General features: G+C 39.6%; 1 protein-coding gene across 11 annotated transcripts in view; it reads right to left on the reverse strand.

The window, feature by feature from the left end:
- Positions 1-21,940, reverse strand: part of Dusp16 (dual specificity phosphatase 16) — an 83,437-nt gene that overhangs the window by 23,515 nt on the left and 37,982 nt on the right. For 6 of the 11 annotated variants that reach the window (XM_087657042.1, NM_001106624.3, XM_087657041.1 and 3 more), the window contains 2 exons: positions 21,203-21,341; positions 5,526-5,689 (listed from right to left, as the gene is read on the reverse strand). In XM_087657042.1, coding sequence (XP_087513168.1) covers positions 5,526-5,689; positions 21,203-21,341 — 303 coding nt within the window. The remainder of the gene's footprint in view (positions 1-5,525; positions 5,690-21,202; positions 21,342-21,940) is intronic. The other 5 variants (XM_087657047.1, XM_087657051.1, XM_087657048.1 and 2 more) reach the window with 1 other exon arrangement.

Below are 21,940 nucleotides of genomic sequence, written 5' to 3' on the forward strand. Positions count from 1 at the left end.
TCGGCAAATAGCATTATACCCATGATAAAGGCAATATTTTTAATGATACTTTTTGGTGATCTTTTCATCTTTCTATATCATATATTTCTCTGGAACTCCCAAATCAGCACTTGACAATGCTGTATATAGGCTATTACCCAACACCTATACAAAATAAGTAAATAAGCACTAGTTCTACCAAAAGCAATATATGATAGCATGAGAAAAATCCATTTGCATGAAAAGGCCACAGGTAAGCCACATACAGAATGCTAATGGCACATAGTTTAGTGACAGCTTAAGGGGTTCACTCTAGACACACAACAGAGCTTCACACTATTCTCAATAGGTAATTTATCAGAATATTTGGAATATTTAAGTATAAAATTTAAAAAATTACTCTAACCGTTAAGGGCTAAGGGAGAGAAGCAATCAGCAAACTTGAGGGATGGAAGTACAGCTCGGTGGCGGACACTTGCCTAGTACACAAAGGCCCCAGAATTACAAAAGAAGAAAAAAATCTCATCCTTCAAATAACTAGAGATTCTCAAACTTTTCCCATTCCAGATATGAAATGGGCATCAGCAATTGACATTAATACAGTACAGTCAACTGTTCTCATTTCAACTAGTAAAAACCAGAGAACAGGAGAACAGACTCTAAGAAACAGGAGGAACAGTATAAGAGGAAGGAAAGGGATACTTTGCAGACAGTAACTTCTCATAGTGTTTAAACAAAAGGCATGCCTTTAGATGTGCAAAATAGCTAGCTCGTGCTAAGAGTTTAACCTTACTGTCCGCTAAGGTACTCAAGGCCTCACATAGCTCTGTCTAAAGTGTGACCACTCTGAACTGAGATGTGAATTATAAAATTCATGGCAGACTTCAAAACCTTGGTACAAGGAAAAGAATATAAAATACATAGATTTTTATACTGGTTGTGTATTAAAGTATTTTAGCTACATATTGACTTAAGTAAAATGTTACTAAAATTAACACTAATTTGTCTCCTGCTTTTTAAATAAAGCTACTAGAATATTTTAAATTATGTATGTGGTTTGTATTATATTTCTACTGAACATCACTGATAAAGAACTAGTTGTAGAAATACTAAGAGGGAAAAAAAACCCCTCAACTATGATCCAAAGGACTGCTAGGGTACATCAGTCCTCAGGAATAGCCGGATACAGTGACAGACGTGGATGTGTTTGGCTTTATGTTGAGTTGTTGAGCTTCACCTGTGGTAACTTCATAGAGAGAAACTCGCCCAAGAACTTCTCTGGGAGGTTCCTGGGGCTTCCTGTTGCTTCCACAGTGGACTTGGGCTAGTTGGTGAGCCCCATGGTTTCTTCTGGATTGAACTGCTCTTGTTGATTTGTGCATGGTACCTGCTGAGTGGACTGGATTGAAGTTGCTGGTTCGTGTTTGGTGTTTGCTAGTGGACTGGACTGAGAACAACAAAGATTGGAATTGTCCCAAAGAACTATTTCTAAACAGGCCCATATCCTCCTTTCTCTATTGCCCTTTCCTTTCCACTGCCTCTGGAGGATGATGGGCTAGAAGGGAGGTAAAACATTTAAGAACCCTTACTAAAGGTAGGTTTTGAAAAAAATCAAAGCCAACAATTCCATTTTCCAGAAAACAGATCTCTGCTACTGAAGCCAATGACAAAATCTTGGGTAAATGACAACTTGGGGCAGCCTAGATCCCAACCTTATGTGGGTTAAATACAACACTGTAAAGAACCTACGCTTATTTTTTTTTCTTTTTTTGTCAGTGCCAAGATAAGATCTCACTATACAGCTCAGGCTGGTCTGCAGCTCATGTTGCGATTACAAATGTAAGTCATTATTCTGGCTAAGAGCCAAGTACTTTAAATGTACAGCACACAATTAAAACTTGGGGCCAACCTGATTTGAACAACTTAGCACTGCATTATATTTCATCTGTTATATAGCTATGAGCCTCCTAAGAGAATGCCTAGACTTTTAACACATTTGGTGGCACATTATTATGTGTGTGAATATGTATGTTCGTGTGTGTGTGTGTAGCATTTATTTATTTTGGGTATATGTTTGCACACCACAGAGTGCATATACTGGCTAGAGGACAACCTATAGGAGTCAATTTTCTCTTCTCCTCACGTGGTCTCTGGGTATCAAACTCAGACTGGTAGGGTTGGTAGTAAGTGCCTTTATCTACTGAGCCATCTCCCTGGACTAGCCCTTTATTTATTTTTTTAATATTAAAAACATTGTATCTGTGCTAGACAGTTTTATATCAACTTGACACAAGCTAAAGTCATCTGAAAGGAGGGAACCTCAGAAGAAAATGCTTCCATAAGATCTGGCTGAATGCAAGCCTACAGGACATTTTCTCAATTGGTGGTTGATGGTGGAGGGCCCAGCTTACTGTGGGTGGTGCCATCCCTGGGCTGGTGATCCTGGGTTCTACAAGAAAGTAGGTTGAGCAACACCCCTCCATGGCCTCTCCATCAGCTCCTACCTCCAGGTTCCTGCGCTGCTTGAGTCCCTTCCCTACTTCCTCCAATGATGAACAGTGATATGGAAGAATAAGCCAAATAAATTCTTTCTTCCTCAACTTGGGTCATGGTGTTTCATCTTAACAATAGTAACCCCAACTAAAGATAATAGCAGTCTAGAATTTTCAAATAACTTCAGCTTCTAAATTCTTTCTCCAGGAATAGGAAGGAGCATATCATTATGGAAGATGATTAAAATGTTACCTTCCGAGATCTTCAAGAAAAATAAACATATATTACTGCTTCTGGGATGTTCAAATCCGGAATTTGAACAGGAAGATGATTTAGTTTATGATGCTTGTGAGACAGTAAATCTGTTCCATGTATCTGTAATCCCAGCCTTCTGAAGGTAGTGACAAGAGGATCAGAAGTTCAAAGTCACCCTCAGCTAAATAAAATCAGAGTAGCCTGGGCTCATAAACCCTCTTAAGAAAAACAAAACTCAAAAGGAAGCCAGGTGTGGTGATGCACGCCTTTGATCCCAGCACTGAGGAAGCAGAGGCAGGTGGGTCTCTAGTTTAAGGCCAGCCTGCTCTACATAAGTTCCAGGACAGCTGGGCTGTTACATTGAGAAACCGTGTCTCAAAAAACAAACAAGCAATCAAACAACGCAGGGAACAACATCAAAACATGTAAAAACAACCTGGGGTCGTGTGAGTTCATTTCATACTTTCAGAATAGAATTTTTCTCTCAGAGCAAAATAAAAGTGGTTAACTAAATCTCTAAAATCCTTGGCTCAAAAGTTCTTGTCAACACAGAGTCTCATCATCATAGACTAATTCCTGCCCAATGTCCCAAGGCTGCTCAGCTGTCCAGTGCCCCTTAGAACTCTCCCCGCTCACTCCCACCTGTGGTAAAGAGGCTTAGTGACAGTCTTCATAGTGGCTTCAGGCTGAACCTACTGTCCCAGGAACTTCTGTAAGCCAATTCTCCACCCACAAAGATTCTACATGTTCTGCTTACAATACATGTACAAGTCACGGCACGGGGGGCACCTGAGAGCTGTGCTTTTCCCTATTCTCACCCCAGGTTCCGGTTTGACTGCTCTTGCCTTATAAGTGTTCACCCAGTTGTTAAGTATGAAAAGGAAACAGAAAAATCAATGTATTATTGTCAAAAATAAAAACCAGTACAATAATAATATGTAACAATTATTTGTGCTGACTGACCTGTTAAGGTTTACCAAGAAAAAACAGAAACCTTAACAAGGGCTTCAATTCTATTTGTGTTTAATCTGGATTAAATTAGCCAAACGTCTCTAGCTTTGCCACCAGGATACATATGACTTTTAGTAGTCACGTGCTCAAAGGCACTGTGACCCTAACAGAGAGGTTCTGCTCATATATATCTAAAGTAGGCAGATCTCACAAAAGCACAAACATATTAATAATACACTGAGGAGGCAAATCTTACAGAAGCAAGGGGGTGAACGGAAAAACAATAGCAAAACTGTCTCACCAGTGTCCAAAGACAATATTTATTCCTCCTAGAAAGTCTTTTCTAGATGATAAAAAAGCCATTGCACTTTCCAGTGAGCCCAACTGTCCCCATCCTTCAAGAAGAAAAAGCTAAGGAAACTGCTGCCTTCAAAGGAAAGTGGCATTCACAGATCGCCAAGAGCTGAAGTAAACTGACTAAGGTTAAGAGTTGAAGAAAACAGCTAGAGAGAGGGCTCAGCAGTTGCGAGCACTGGCTGCTCTTCCGGAGGATCCAGGATAAATTTCCAGTACCCACATGGTGACTGACAATCACTTGTAATTCCAGTTCCAATAGGATCTGTCACCTTCTACACTCCCATGGCACACACATGCATACATGTATGCCAGGCATGGTGCATTATAAATTAACTAAATAAACAAAATTAAAACAAACAAAACGAAAAATTGTTTAGCTGGGCATAGGAGCACACGCCTTTAGTCCCAGCACTCAAAGCAGACAGGAGGATCTTTGAGTTCAAGAATAGTCAGAGCGCGGGTTGGGGATTTAGCTCAGCGGTAGAGTGCTTGCCTAGCAGGCACAAGGCCCTGGGTTTGATCCCCAGCTCCGGAAAAAAAAAAATGTTATATTGGGGCTGGGGATTTAGCTCAGTGGTAGAGCGCTTACCTAGGAAGCGCAAGGCCCTGGGTTCGGTCCCCAGCTCCGAAAAAAAAGAACCAAAAAAAAAAAAAAAAAAAAAAAAAAAAAGAATAGTCAGAGCTCCACAGGTAAATCCTGTACTCAAAAACCAAAACAAAGAGTTGAAAAGTCCAGTGCTTTTTCAATTAGTGACATTGTAAATTAAGCGATTTTAGAGAAAAGTCACTTTTCCAAGTAGGAAGAGCACTTTTCTTTTTCAGCCTTCCTGCTGAAGTGCACATAAGCTGTAAAACCAGAGTAAAGTCTATTTTGCCACATTTGTGGCATTATGCACTCGTGCCTCCATCCAATATGTGTTTCTCTAACAGCTCACGCCTGGTCGGGGCTGTCCACAACTTTTCAGCAAGAATAAATGTCCCTCTCTCTGCAAATTGTCCCAGCCGCTTGAGACACAGTGGAACTGACAGAGCACGCGTCTAAGTCTGTCTACCATCCGTGGCCATCTTCCCCTTCCTCCTGCTAGCTGTCATCATGAGGACGGTCCTCAATCCAAGGCCCGAACTCAATCCTTTCTAATGTGATTTAAAAAAAAAAATCAATTCATTGTAAATGTAGGACACCCAATTATACAGTAGTAGAACATTAGTAGTCCAAGAAGACAAGGCTAATGGTATGAAAAACAAAACAAAATAACCCATGGTATTTCGAGTGTCTTAGAACTATGAGGTAAACAAGCAACAGCAATTTGGGTGTCAATACATGGCAATAAATAATCAAAGCAATGTGTAAAGATGATGCAGCACAGAGCTAGAAGTCACACTGACAACGTCCCCTTCTGAGGTCACAGAGTGCTCCACAGATAACAGACAACTGCTGCCCTTGCAGCTGCTGCTGACAGACACAAAGAAAGGTGTTCTGAGGCACCCACCTTGTTGAGGACATCTCGCTGGCAGCCGAGATAGAGATTGGGAAGAATTCGAGTTGGCCCAGTGTTGGCAACAGGTAGGCAAGGCTGAGATATGCAGGTAGGGACTAGAGTGGATTTTCCTTCACAGAGGCCAGGGAAACAACGAGAGAACTCAGCAAACCCACCTGAGGATAAACATTGGAAGATTACGCCACGGACAAAGTAAGTACACCAGCCCTCGGGGCTACCTGACTAGAACCATCCAGCAACACTGTCTATGCACACATTTCCTTCTTTAGCTGCTGACGCTAGAACTGAGGGAGAATCCAGCACTGACTTTAGCCTATAAGGCTGGATTATGGATGGATGGGCAAGATTGAGGGCACAGAAAAGAATTCCTGCCTTTCTTTGAAAGCCTCTTAAATGTTCACATACTCTATGATATATGGTCCCCTTTCTCTCTCCATGCAAATGCTATTTATGGGACATTAAGGGGTTTTTTAATAGCAAAGAAGTAAAAAAATAATTATTTACAATAGTAAACAAACAGATATTTTAAAAAGTGATAAATTGAATGTTACTTTTTTTTTTTTTACAATAAAAGTAATGTAAATTCTTCTGAGAGTCAACTTTAAGTCTTTCAACCATACAGAAGAGTTTCTGGTAGTGGTGGTGGAATAAGACAAGGTCTTGAGAAATTTTCAAACTTACTTTGTGGCTGAGAGTGACCGTGAACTCCTCTGACCTCAGTCTCCAAAGTGCTGGAATTCAGGTTGTACCACCCTGCCTGATCATTTTTCTTAAGATAGCAAAAACATACCTTATGCTCTATAACCAGTCATTACAATTCTGTAGCAATTAGTCAAGGCTCCAGAATGACCCCTGAGTTCTAGAAATCCTCTTCATTTCTCTAAGCACAACAAAGAGGTGTTGCTGGGTCCTATATCATTCAGAGTACAAGAATTTTTGTGGCAAGAGTCTTGGGTTCAAATTTAGAATTTGGGGTTGGTTTTTTCCCTCAGTTTCTTTCCCTCTTTTTAATTTTTAAAAGTGGGTTGGGGGTATGGAGGTCAGAGGATAACTTGCTAAAACCAGTTCTCTTTTCCTTCCATATGAGCCCTAGGAATGGGACTCAGGTTATCAGGCTTGATAGCAACGGCCATTCCCTACTAAGCCACGTCACTAATGCCAGTCCTGTGGTCCATCCTCTATGTCTAACCACCTGCCCCACGGCCTTCACTAAGTGTCATAATCTTGCCATAATTCACAGTGAAATCCATGTTGTTGCACTCTGAACTCCTGGAGGGGAAAAGCATGACTAAAGCCTTCACAGGACTTTCCAATTTGAATAAATATTCCTTTCTATCCAAATGAAAACACAAGAACCAAACTTTTTTTTATAAAATCCTGCACTATCCAAACTGCTACTTCTTAATATCTCAACTCAGGAACATTGAAGATTAGAATTATAGAAAATACCTGTTCAACTCACATATAACTCAACTGGACACATATTTTTGTCTGTACTCAGTCCTGAGCCAGAAGCAGTGAGCTACAATAGCAGGAAGTTGTAACAACAATTAAGGCACCAGCAAAATGTAAGACAACATTCCTACCTCCAGTCCACGTCTGTGATTACTGTAAAACTGTTCTTACGCATGAGCAGTTGCAATGTCTTAAGCTAAACTGGTGGACAGAGCGGGTGAAGCGGATCTCTGTAGAAATCCCAAACTGTTCTGTATGATGCAAGGCCCTCAAGATCTACACCTGTATGTGCTTTACTCTCGTCATTGCATGCACACATAGAAGCCCAGGGACCAAACAGTAGGGAGAGCAAGTTCCTGTATCCGAGTTCACTCCTAGCTCAACACATTCTACATGTCTGATGTGTAGCTACTGAGTCCCCAACTCCTTGTTTTCTCATCTGTAGAACAGATTCTAAAGGGATTGGCTAGCATGCCTACAGTATTCTGTGTGTGTTACAAAGCAAACACTCAAGCAGGTATCAGTGGCTATTACTCCATGACAGCAGTCATCCTCTATCCTAGTACCTCTTTAGGATCTCCTAAGATACAAAGTAAAAAGGCAGAGCCTTTCAGCCTCAAAGTCTAAGGTCACATTTCCCAGGGGTGCTACAAAGCACTGGTGTCCTGGAAGAAGCTGACAGAGGGGAACTGTCTAAAAAGTCAGAGAAATACTGTCTGTCTCATCTCCCCGAGAGAATCACAGCTTCTGTTAACATAGTAAGAACTCCAAAAAATGTCATCTCCAAAGAAAGTGGTTTAATTTACTGCAGTCACATAAGCATTTCCAAACTGACTTAACCGTGGAAAGAAATCCCTCTAAAGCTTTAGCTGCTAGTGTCATTCTATACAAGAAAATGCTAGACTGGAACGACTGCACTGCCATCAACTAGATTTCCTGTGCCTACAAGTGTAACCACAGATAATCTGGGACAGGCAGCATGGGCTCCCAGATGTCCACTGTCAGGTGTATAATTTGCATTTCTCTCAGTATTTCCAGTTATAGAATACAGGTATATAGAATATAGGTATGACCCTGCAGCTTTGTCTTACAGCAACACAGTGAAGGTTCTCACATTTCTTTGCTTAGTTTATACCAACCAACAGGTACTATTTTATAATTAATTGTATGATTAAAATTTTAACTTCTATATGTTGTCATTTAACCTAAGAATTGTTTCATAGGACATCTGTCATTTAAAACTAACACAACCATGTTCCAATAAAATATTCTCAAAGAAAGAGAATTTAAAAAAACCCACCTCTTGAATTACATTTTAAATTTGTAAATAATCATACTGAAAACTAACAACAGAATATACTGAACTAAAATAATGACAAGCAACACCAGGATTACAGGGGTGGCCTACCATCCCTCATTCTACAGGCATCATTTCAATCTTTAAATATGCTGTGAAGTAAAAGTCATTTCTATTCCTATTTATATATAAGAACACAGAGGCTCAGAATTGCATTGTATAATACATAGCAGAGCTAAGGTATGAGTCCACTTCCTAAGAATTCTAACTTCCCTTTCTCAGCAGGGACACCCTGTTATCTATGGTGTCCAAGCCTTATGACTCTGATTTGGTAGTTCTTAGTACGAATGCTACAATGGGTGTAGCTCTTCCCCAAACTGAGGGAAGAGGGAAGAGGTGTGTGTGTGTGTGTGTGTGTGTGTGTGTGTGTGTCCATGTGTGTTCATGTGTGTGTGTTCATGTGTGTGTCCGTGTGTGTGTCTGTGTGTGTCCAGAGATAAGAGGCTTAAACACAACTGCTGCTAAAATCTCTTCTGTGGGGGAGATGTAAACAATGTCTCTTCTGTGGGGGAGAAGTAAACAACGTCTTTTAGGCTCATTTACAGAGTGATGAGTGAGGGATTATGGCCAAGAGCATGGATGACCCAAAAGCAAACACACTGGAAGGTTCATATGATGGTCAACTCCTCCCTCATACCCCCTTCCCTAATCCTTCTCCAACTATATACTTTAGCCCTTCCTGAGACCAGAAGCCACAAGCAATTAAAGCAGAATTGCATACAACTGGTTGCTAGGGAGGCTTTGTTGCTAAATAAAACGTAAGTTTGTTTGGGTATTTTCAACTAATATTTAGTACAAACACTAAGTCAGACTTTGAAATATTTAATAGATTTCGATGAAATTGGAACTTTCATTTAGTGCTCAGTCTGGCCTGAAATGTGCCAAACTGTGCACTTCCAGAAAATATTACATCAGCCAAAGAGCACATTTTCCTGCTCTTTATCTATGACAACATCCACTGGGCTGACATCCGCTGTCACTGACAGTGGTTTCCATTCACTGACCTTTCATTCACTGTTGTATTCTCACTCCAGTTTCATTTCATTAATTAACAACAGATGAGACACTGAAGATCTATCCTGAACCTTTACAAACTGTCTGTGGTCTCATCAGCAAATGAGTTTCGAAATATCTAAACTATTCCTTTTCCTTTCAAAGATTCTCTTGCAAACAAGATCTACATCAAAAGGAAGGAACACAGAGCTCATTTATATATCCTCAGAGCTGCCAGTCACCAACTCAAAGCAGAAGCTTCTCTGACCTTGTTACAAAGCTTACTGTCCCAAGCAGTCCACATTAGTGTATTACAAAACCTCAAACAGCAGTTCATTACCCCTCTCCTTGTGGAAAGTCGTATTTTAAAAGTTGTCATGGACTTATCTCGTCGTTAATACTACCAACTTTCTCTCCACCCTAAATTCTATGCTGCTTATCAGCTAAGAATGGAGAAAATGTAAAATGGTAGTAACACTCATACATGTCCCCAGTGCACAGCTGAACTTGAGAATAGCTGTACCCTACTCAGTGGGGTTCTAACGTGTTTAACAGGCAGACAGACACAGTCAGAGGCTTCTGGTCTAGAGAGAAATGGAGATGGAAAAAATGACAGACACGCTGCTGTGCTGCCGCTTGTTAATCTTCCACCATAACCAAAAGAATGCATGTGTAGAAATAAAAACATATCACTTTGGAAAGAGATCACGTTTGCTAGAGCTTCAAAGGCATACATCATTTATATGTCCCTATATTTTCACTCAGCCAAGCAAAAGTTCTTCCCAAGGGCACCTCCTTCACAACTCCAATCAAAAGTATTATTTTCTGTTTAAAAAAAAAAAAACACTATGAAGTATCAATGCATTATGGCAGGAGAAAATATGCCAAGTAAAATAAAATGCATAAGATTCTACTCAACAATTCTGATTATTTCTTTTTCTTGGTTTATTTGTAATCAGTTGTAAAAGCCATTTTCTAAAAGCCAAATATTTACATAATTAACAAAAGTGACACTTTACTATAGCACAATAATGCTCCATTTTTAATTAATTTTTATTTTATACCTTATACTTGAATAACTTCAGTAGTAACCCTCTCAAAACCATCTGTTCTTTCTTATTTGTTTATTTATTTCTACTCTGCTGCCACATAAAAATTACAAAATAATGTTTTGATGTTATTTCCTATTTATAAAATAAAATCTAAAGCTATTGAGGCAGAAATATAATGCCAGCCTAATATTCAGACTATTGCCCTATCATCATCCCACATGTACCTAACACAGAAAGCTGTGCTCTCTACTTGGATGAATCCCTGTCAAGTCAATCCTTACAATTCACTTCATGTATTCTTCAAAACACAGGCAAGCCCAAGTGATGCCTCTTCTACAACAGTGTATTCCAATTTTATTTTTACTTTGACCAAGAAAATACATTTTATATCAAAACCTTCTGAACATGTACCTATATTCACTGCTAAAATGCTAATATAATCTTCCTTTGCTGTATTAAATGCTGACAGTCTCTGAACATGGTTTTGATGGTTTAGGAGTTCCAGTTGTCAGGCTTGTGTGGCAGGTGTCTTCACCTGCTGGGCTGTCCTGCTGGCATATCCTTGAGTTGTTCTGTAAAATTCCCTAGGTGTGGTGACATACATCTGTAACTTCAGCGAGGCAGGCTGAGTGGAGGAGCAAGAGTGTAAGGGCATCTCCTCTACATGGCAAGCTCACAGCCAGCCCTGAGGTTTAAAACCACAAAGCACACACACAAACTAAAAGTGAATTTTACACAATTCAGAATGATCTGATAACTGTGAGTTTGTCTAGTTGTGTGTGTGTGTGTGTACTCCTATATTTCTCAAGCTATAATTCACTGTGAATAACACTCTTTAATCACTTCACCATTTAACATAGTGCCTAGCATATAATTAGAACTCAACAAATGTTTATTGAATCTTTCCTTTTTTTACAATGAATAACTGTTGATGGACGCAGTCTTTCATATTTTTAGTATTCAAAACGGATTTCCTGATTCCATTCAAAGACAAAAATTATATTGGCATGGGTGGGGGCACAAAACCTGTTTCCTATTTGTAGATGACAATGTCCCAGAGACTCTTAGCATAGGAGAGAAGGCACAAAGCAAGAAAATAACCTTCCACTACCAAAGGGGGAAAAGGTAGTTCTAGTGAATACCACTTCTTTGATAGGCCAAAAGCAACACTGGACCCTTATACTTCTTTACCCAGGGAACTTTTCCAAACACTTAACACATAAATTTTCTCAGACATCCTAAGTGGCCCAGTTTGTGGTTCCAGGAATCAAAGCCACATCCCTTAGAAAACCTCTAGGACAGTAGTTACAATCGTACCCCAAGGAGGACAAGGTGGCTGTTGGACGCCCCTCAAGTGATTATCAAAATAAAATACAATTATAAGTCAAGGTAACTCTATGAATCAAGAGAAGTGTAAGTCTTCACTCCAGAGAGAGAATGATTCACTCAAATCTACTAATGAGTACACAGTCAAGACTCAGTCACTATACAAGTCATTGCTAGCACCTTTCTATGTGCAGCTCAAAACTACCTACTTTTAGGCAAGTTCTCACGACAATCTGTGTATCCTGCTCTTATTAACAGTCTGTAGCTGGGTCCTGTGGAACAGGCCCATTATATCCAAGTTATTTAGAAGCTGGGACTGGAAGACTGCAGGTTCAAGGCCAGCCTGGACACAGCTCAGTGACAGAGCACTATGCATTAGGCCTAGGTTTAATATAGTTAGTACAAACAACGATGAAACCTTGTCTTCCTCTTTGACCAACTTTGCAATTTTATAGAAGACTTGGAAAAAGCAGCAAGGGAAGAAAATGATCCCCACTCAATAAGCCAATCACCAATAAAAACAACTGGAACACAATTTTGTTGGAGGATATTGATCACACTGTGAACCCTGACACTGTGTTACTTACTGAAAAGAAAAGACCTGTTTCTAATTGTTGTAGGGCTCAGCCCTTAGCGTTGTATCTTTAATCCCTCTGGAATACAGACACAATTTTAGTACACACATTTAATCTCAAACAAGGATGTCTAACTGAGGGGCAGACAAGGTGACAATCAGATAAGGATTTGACAGAGATGGGTTGCCCCACCCCACTCCCACCCCCGCCCCACCCCTGCAACTCCCACAAGAACAGACAGGAAGGAGAGACTACTTCCTGTAGGAGCAGAGGCGAGAAGAAGGGAGTTTTACTGGGACAATGATAGAGACAGGATGCAGAGAAAGAACAGGTGAAAACAGAACAAGCCAGAAAATGAAAAGGAGCCAGAAGATTAGAACACATTGCAAAAGTTACGAAATCAGACAGAGCAATTCAGCCAGAGGCCAAGAGAGAAGCCAGACTGAATCAGTCAGCTTCCAGAGGAGTTTGAGCCGGAACAGCTGAGCTGAATCAGACAGTCAAGAGTTCAGAAAGAACAAGAAAGAAGGAAAAATCATGGATGATGAAGATCTAAGTAAACCAAATGAAAAACTGTCGGGTCATCAGGTGAAGGAAAAGTATGATGCAGAATTTTATGTGCTTGATAAATATCCATTGGCCGTAAGACCTTTCTATACCATGCCTGACCCAAGAAATCCTAAACAGTCCAACTCTTATGTTCATGAGAGGAGAAGAAATATTGTCTGGAGCACAAAGAATACATGATCCTCAGTTGCTTACAGAGAGAGCTTTACACCATGGAACTGATCTGGAGAAAATAAAAGCTTACATTGATTCCTTCCACTGTGGAGCCCCTCCTCATGCTGGTGGTGGCATTGGTTGGAAAGGGTGAGGATACCGATTTTAGGATTGCATCATGTGCGTCAGACCTCAGTGTTCCCTCACAGTCCCAAACGACTCACGCCTTAAGGCCACACTTTATTCTCTCTAGTAACCTGCTATTGAAGGTTATACCTGAGGTACTTAAGGTATGCAGTAGAATCAATGTCTTACTAAAGTGCCACAATTATTTTTTAAGTAGCTCAGTACAAATTAATTTAAGTAAAAACATTTTAGAACTTCCAATATGCTTAAATAGGAAATACTTGAACATTTTAATGAGAAATTTCTATAGTTGAAATTCATAGTTTATCATTATAGGAAATGTTAAGGAAAATTTAAACAGTTTAAGGTTATATAACTTTTTCTTTTCTAATATCCTAAATTTCCAATAGTTGAGCTTTTAACTCTTGACATTGAGAAAAAGAATTGGAGAAATTACCAAGATTTTAACATCTATAAATCTGGTATGTCTTAAAAGTTACTTTCAGAAATCCTGTGAAGATTCTGAAAATACTGGCTAGAGACAGTGACACTGAAACCTGGCTATCAATTCTGAGGCTGGAATTCAATAAAAACTTAAAGCTAAAAAAAAAAAAAAAAAAGAGCCTGTTGTGGCGATGCACACCTTTGATCGCATCACTTGGGAGACTGAGGCAGGCAGACCACTGTGAGTTTGAGGCTGCACTGGTCAGGACAGACAGTGCTACATACAGAGACCGGTCTCAAAAACTAAACGAACGAATCATTCAGTGCGCATGTACTATAATGTGGACATAGTGCTAAGCAAAAGGACCAAGACAGAGGCACTTTCTGGAGATGACAATTTAGTTAGACAAATTTTAGCCAAATAATTATAAGATCAAAACTTTAATTAATTATGGTTGGTAGCTAAAAAACAGCCTGTGGTAACCAACTGTACCTTGTAACCAGGAGGTTTAAAATTACATTAAATGTAGGAGACGCCTAGTAAGTGGCAAGGAGATAGCCTCAGAGGCAGAGAAGAAAAAAGGGTTCTGTGGAGGTCCAGAAACTGTAAGACTGGAGATTCTAAGCAAATGGGATAAAGACTGATAATCTAAAAAGTGGGGGAGAGAAAACGAGAGGGTGAGAGGGAAGGAGGGGGAAGGGATGATATAGAAGAGGGGAGCAGAGCACAGAGGAGAAAGGACAGAGAGAAGGGAGAAGGGAAGAGGCAAAAGAAAGTGGCTTAGCTAAAGTCAGAGAGGCAGACAAAAGTCAGCCACGGTCAGAGTTAGTTAAGGAGTCTATAATTTATCCTAAGATTACTGGCACATATTAAACTGAAAAGGGAAACAATCTGGAAATAAAATACATTTAACTTTGGCTTCAACTGTGCATTATGGGCTGGAATGTAACAAGACAGAGGATGTGAGACAAGTTAGAGGCTCCTAGAGCATTCTGAAAGATGGTGTTGGCTAGGCTGAGGGAACAAAGAAAGATCTAGTGGTGACTGAGAGGTGACAGATGTTGTAGCCAAACCTCTGATAGCTCACAATGCCCATCACATTGAAATAAACTCATGTTTAAAGAGCATGTATATCAATTTGTCTACATTCCTATTTTTTCTTTTTACAGAAAAAAAGAAAAACCCTCCAGTCTCTTCATTAACCCTCTAAATCTACCTCCACGACTGTTTGTTGTTTTTAAATCAAGTTCTGTAACCCAAGCGAACTCTGATCTCACACTCCTTCCGTGTCAGCCTACTGAATGCTGGAATTACAGGTAGGTGTGTGCTACCACACCCGTTTTATGTGGCATGGGGACTAAATCCAGAGCTTTTGGACACTAGGCAAGCCCTGTACTACCTGTGCTGGATCTCTAGCTCCTGGCTGTGTATAATATTTGTAGAAGGGCATGGCACATAAGCAGAGTGAGAGAACAACTCTGTGGGGTTAGTTCTACCTTCATGAGGGTTCTCAAGATTGAATTCAAGTCACTGTTTTCTTGTGTGCACAGTAGGAGCTTTTCCTCACTGAGCTATCCTGTTGCACTTCTCCCCCACTGAATTCAAAGGAACCTCCACACTCAAACATTACTGTTTTCAAGGTTCTACTACAATTCCATTGCTGTAAATAATCGTCCCCTATTTCTACAGACTACACATTATTATACATCACAAAGCACATGACCATGTGCTTTCCTTTGCTTCGTTCTGTTTAGACATGTTTCCCAAATTAACTAGGAGACTCTCAAGGGCAGGGACAAGCCTTTGCTCTCCCAGTCGCCCCTTCCCTAGAGCCCAATCTACAACACGACCATAAATATGCCCATCAGATTCTGCCCACGATGAAAAAGCCAAATATGCCTAGACCTGGCCTCTCTCCAGAGGACAATGACACAAGTAGTACAAGACAAGACTGATGTCACTGCTGTCTTCCAGGTAACTGTATTTGGCTTGTGCAAATATCAAGAATGAGGAAAACAAGTAAGTACTTTAGATGGCTCTACAGTCCATTTTATCAAAAGACAGAGTCTCAGGCATAATGTCTTAGTCCTGGTAACAACTGCATGAAAGACAATATAATTTAAACATTTCATGCAAACTAAGACTCAAAGAATATCAGGAAAATACATGGCAAGAAGTCACAAAACTGATTCCTTTTCTTCTAGTTTTCTTGGAGTATAACTTGCAAGTAAAACTTTAATAAATTTATAACCATGTGATATAAATTTTGAAATGTTATTATACTTATATTTTTAGTGGATATAGTAATAACAACCCATTATATTCTCTTAGCAGATTTCAAGTATACAATGTGTTATTAACTATACTTCTTACCACATTGTTACCTCTAGAAACCTACTCAACTAATAACTCAAAAGGTCTGCCTGTATCCTCCAATCAACACCAGCCCCATCACTCCTACCACCCTTTCTGGGTCTATGACACAGTCATTATAGCCCAGGATAGATCCCCCTAAACTCCTGATGCATCTGCTTCTACTTCCCAAGTGGTGTGACTACAAGCACACACCACATCTGCTTTCAATTCTCTATTTCAATGACTTTTTAGACTAAATATGTAAGTGGATCTGATGTAGAATTTATCCTTCTGTACCTGGCTAATTTCACTCAGCATAATGGTTTCCTGGTTCATGTTGTAAAAAACAACAGCATGATTTTTTTTCAATCCTGAGATTAACTCCAGAACCTCTTCTATGTTATGTTAGACCAATGTTCTACCACTGAGCTGTAACCCTCAGCTCTTTTTTTTTAAAGGGGAAATAATTCCATTGTATATGTGAATGTAAATACCTATTTCGGTAACTCTGGGTCACTTTCAGTTTGGGAGACTTTTCTTTTTTTAAGATTTTTTTTTTTTTGGTTCTTTTTTTTTCAGAGCTGGGGACCGAACCCAGGGCCTTGCGCTTCCTAGGTAAGCGCTCTACCACTGAGCTAAATCCCCAGCCCTTTTTTTGAGATTTTTGTTGTTGTTGTTTGTTTGTTTTTGACAAGTAGCAACCAATTCTGAATAATTGGAGTGCTTTTACTGAAATATTTTATTTTAATCTCTTATCAGATGCTACATGTTTTGGTATGAAATGATTGGAAATGTTCTTTCATTTTCAAAGGGGAAGAAACATCAAAACTATATAATAGAATTGATAATAACAGCACTGACAGAAAATCTGTAACCAGAAAAAATGCATTCTATTATGATTTCCTTGGGAAGCACAGTAATTCCATTAAACAGAAACTTAACATTTATTAAGTTATTAAATCACTCTAGACTCCTGTTTAAAATACTTAAGAGTCTCAGTATACATTTGTTCACTTCAATCTATACTAGGTAATACCTCAAGCAAAAAAGTATTTTTCCTTCAATCACAGCAAACAGTAATTTAAGATCTTAGCTGTGTTCAGAGACTTAATGTTTACTAAAAACTCTTAGCAATGAACTTAAGACTATCTCCCACAAAATACTTAATAATGTTTTTCTTTTATAATTATTCTAATCTACTGTTTCGCATAGGATGAAGTAGTTACACATTTATTTGATGAGCCCCTCTGGCTAAAATAATTTAATGATTTGAATTTTATGAATAATAATTTTTATACATTGCTTCATTCCATAAAGTATGAAGGTCATGATTCTAAAATCTGTAAGAGGCTGACAAAGAGTTACTAGAGAAGGTCTTTAAGAATAGACACCCTGGAAGAGATGGCTCAGTGGTTAAAAGCACTGGCTGCTCTTTCAGAGGCCTCTGATTCAATTCCCAGCACCTACATGGCAGATGTGGTTTGAATTAAAAAAGGCTCCCATAGGCCCATAGGGAGTAACATTATTAGGAGGTGTGGCCTTTTGGAGTAGACGTGGTTTAGTTGGAGAAAGTAGGTTAAAGAAACAGAAAAAATGAACAAAACGAACAGGCATGATGACTCAGGCCTTGAATTCCAGCATTTGGGAGGCAGAGGCAGAGGCAGAAACATCTCTATGAGTCTGAGGTTAGCCTGGCCTATGTATTCCAGGACCTCCAGGTATACACAAAAAGGCCGCTCTCAAGGGGGGAAAAAAAGACAAAACAGAAAAAACAATAAAAAGGACCCTTTATTCCCTAGCTAGGCTTAAAAAAAGTCTAGAAGATTCTGGAAATACTTGTAGGTAGGAGCCTTAGGCACATGGTGAGAACATGGAAGAGTCACTGAATCACCATCTGTATGTGAAGAACTGAAGTCTGTGACTCGTCATGAGTTTTATCTGCTGTACCATTGTCCTGTCACTCATTACAGGACAGAAATGAGCTGCTGTATAGCTGAGTGTTTGATTTCCATAATCACAGAAAACAAAAGGGAAGTCTGTGAGTATGTAGGCCTATCCTCTCCTTCCTTCTAGAAGCAATGGGATGAGACCATCCAGGATCTTACATGTTAAGCAGATGCTCTACCACTGTCCCAAAGCTACTCTTCTGCTTCTATCAGTGGGGAAGAGAGCCAGGCAAGGCTGCTGCACTACCCAAAACTCCGAGACTCTGAGAAAGACTGAGAACGCCATGCTAGCATATGTTTGTAGAATATTCGAAAGTGGCAGAAGGGGAGCAGGAAGACCACGAGGAAGGAAGTGTGGGTGTGTGTCACCCCTAACTGAAAACAACAACAACAACAACAGCAACAACAACAACAATAAGAAGCCAACTGGGATTAAGAGAAGGTAACAGAATAGTATTATTTATCTGTATGCTAGCTTTTAACCTACTTGTTATCAAATTAAATCATTTATTTCTTCATCTTTTCTTTGTTAGTATAAAATAAAAGCCTGAGATAAAAGGATTTTTTCTCACTTATTTACTTATTTATTTCAGTTCTGTGAAATAAACCTAGTACTCTTAAATAAGAACAACAGCAAAAAGACTAAGATTATAACGTGAAAGCCAAGAAATGAGTTTGTTTTTTGAAGTTTTCTTAAGATTAGCAAAACCTAAATAGCTAATCATAAGTCAATGTTAACAACTGATTATTTCAGTCTTCCAGTTCATAACAATGATAGTCTTCAAAAAGACTACTGAAACAGATTTCACATGTACTATCTGATTCTCACAAAAAATACTCTCCCAGTAAGTTGAATAATTATTTTTTGATAGTTGGGAAAGAAGAAAACCAAAAAAAAACATAACTCCAGTTACATCACTTTTCTGACGACATTCAGCCATGAGCCGTGGAGAAAAAAATACAGTACCTGTCCTTCTCAGCTTTAAGGAGCATGTCAACAAAAATGTCTGAAATCTAGGTCACCAGTGCATCCACTCTTTTCTTTTACTCCTCCAGTCTTGTTTTTCTTCCTTCTAACCCCTCTTTCTGTCAATGTCTAAGGTTTATATTAAAGGAGATATTGTTAAGTGATAAAGGTATTAATGATATAAGGAAATATCTCTTGTATAAGATGAAAATGGGGTGTTCTGACTCCCTATGCCATAAGGTGGTCAGCTGCTTATACTGAACCTGTATTCCTCATTATAGCCCAGTGAGTGCCACGCCCAAAGCCACACTTGATTGATAAGAACCTTCTCAGAAAACAAAGGAATGCCCTTGAGCAAAGGGAATGAAGGTCAAGTTAGACACCTACTGTAGAAACTCACTAAGAACACACCTACAGAACGGCTATCTGTTGACCAAGTTGTCAGGTCAGAGCTCTCCACAGGAAAAACGTTTCAAAAAAGCAAGGTGGGATATCTTACATACAAACATTTTAAAGACTGGGTCTAGGCATGGGACTCAGTTAATACTGTGCTTGCCCAACATGAGTGAGCCTCTGCATTTTGGGGTTAGGGAAACGAGAACACAAAGCTAGAACTCTGAAGTAAAGTCCATCACAGTGGCTACAAAAACTTGAATACCAAATTTACCTTTAGTGGAACTCAAAGGTTGTTATATCTAACCCACTTACTTATACATCCTGAAAATGTACCTGTCAGGGTGAGTGGGAGGACAGGGGTTGAGTAGCTAGCTCAGTGCTAGAACATCTGCTTAACATCACACACACACACACACACACACACACACACACACACACACACACACACACACCTACCAACAGAGACAGGACAGAATATAATCATAGTCACAGAATTATGTAAGCTACATTCTCTGAAAAGTAGGCTTCACTCAAGGACACATACAGAGACTCTAGAGAAACACAGCATAAATGTAAAGTGTAGTTAGAGACGCCCTGGGGTGTGGTGTGGGGGTGGGGAGGACAATGACAAAACACTAACCTTCTTCCTAAAGAACTAAAGCAAAAATGTGTGAAAGAACTGGAAATACAGGGATCTTACCTAAACCTTCGTGGAGTTTCAGAGTGTTAACCTTTTAAAACTGTATACCAACAACCTATTGATCTTAAAACTAACATGTTTATATTTCTAATAACCAATTGCCATTAACTAATCAAGGTCACTGTATCCTCCTAATAAGCACCAAAGGTGGAGATTGATAATATCTACTAATATATTTTCTCAGGTCACACTTTAAAAAACATCCTTCTCTGCCTGGTAGCAACTTTATGTTAAGGTCCCATGCATTGGTCAATGTTTTCCCATTCTTGTGAGCCAATCTGTAACAGGTAAGCGAAGGATGACCACTTGGTTTGGAGTCCGTGAGATGCATGTGTGGCACTGTGCTCTCTCAGGGAGTGTAGACCTTCCCACATGCTAGACAAAATTACCCAGTTGCTTAACACATATTAAAACTTTTTTCCAAGCATAAAAAACAAACAAAAACCACACACAGACTATATATTTTTTTATAAAAGGGAATGAGGCGTTATGACTCCAGAGGCGTCAGACATAAGGCTGCACCAGCTGGTTTGAACCTGTATTCTTCCTTGTGGCCCAGTGAGTGCCACTCCCAAAGCTACAATTGATTGATAAGAACCTTCCCAGAAAACAAAGGAATGCCATTTGGCAAAAAGTAAGTAAGTTTTAAAATAGTCTACGTAGTAATTAGAAAAAACAGTCTGCAAAATTTGTTCTTTATGTCACTGTTCATATGCCTGAGAAGGTAAGCTTATCTCTGGAGTCTGCTTCACGTATATATAGTAAGAGTCTGACATGGTAATGCTGGCCTGGCTCTGGCCAAAAGATAAGAACTCATAAGAGCTGAGATTCAGATCACTCAATGTTCTTATACAGCAGGTACACAGAAAATCATCAGACAGAAGCAAGTGGCTACAAGCAAGTCATATGTGACATTGCCAGCTAATAAGACACAAAGAGGCGTTTTAGTCAGAATACACTGACCCAGCCAGGTGTGATAGTTCACAGCTGTAATTTCAGTACTAGAAAAACTGCTTCAAACTTGAGGCCAGCCTGAGCTACAATGAAACCTGCCTCAGAATCAAACAAACAAAAAATAAAATAAAACACCACTTCACAAATTTGTTAGAGGAATGTGAAGGAGTAACAGTATCCAAGATCAGTGAAAGCATTAGGCCACGCTAAAGCTGTGACTCATTTTACACCTCAGTTGTGGCGCTGCTCACACACAATGACACGACAGAGCAAGCCCTTTCCACCGGGGTCCCGGACTCACCTGCAAGCAGGTGAACAGAGTTGAAGCTCTTCTCCAGCTTACCCAGAAGCACAGTGAGAAAGCAGTCTGACGACAGAGAACCAACATCCTGGGAACTCTGATCATACACTACCACCTTCTGACTGCAGTCAATGTCAACCTAAAATGCAAATGCGAGGCGTGTCAAGAAAGAAGATGAGAGCCTGGCAGGGCACTGCACACCTGCCATCTTGGCCCACACCTGCAGCACTTGGGAGGTTCGGAGAAGAACCAAGAACCAATGTCATCTCACCTAACACAAAGTCAAACCCTGCCTTCAAAAGGGATTCTGGGGGTGGGGGGGGATGGTTTGGGAAAAATAATCTAACAAGTCACTGGCTCTGTAGGAGCTCACATTTTACTGGTCTTGAAACTGTTAATGGCTTACTTCAATTAGTAAATTGAATAAAAATGAGATGCAATCAATTATTTACTGGGTAAAATTAGCAAAGAATTGGTTGGTTATGTGTTTTTATGCTACTTTTCAAAGGCAAAATTGATGCTACTTTTAAGATGTACTAAAAATTTGATAATATAAAATGGTAAAATTTACAAATGATATAATTCACAAAATTAAAAAACACTATCTTCCACCTAAAGAAACATTTGTTAAAATAGTTCCTACAGGAGACTGTGAGCTATCTCAGCATGAAGACCTGAGTTTGGTACTCAACTCCCACATAAAAAAGTTGATTACAGTGCGTGTGTGTGTGTGTGTGT

This window comes from Rattus norvegicus, chromosome 4 (genome assembly GCF_021556685.1).
Source record: "Rattus norvegicus strain SHRSP/BbbUtx chromosome 4, alternate assembly SHRSP_T2T, whole genome shotgun sequence".
Classification (NCBI taxonomy): Eukaryota; Metazoa; Chordata; class Mammalia; order Rodentia; family Muridae; genus Rattus; species Rattus norvegicus.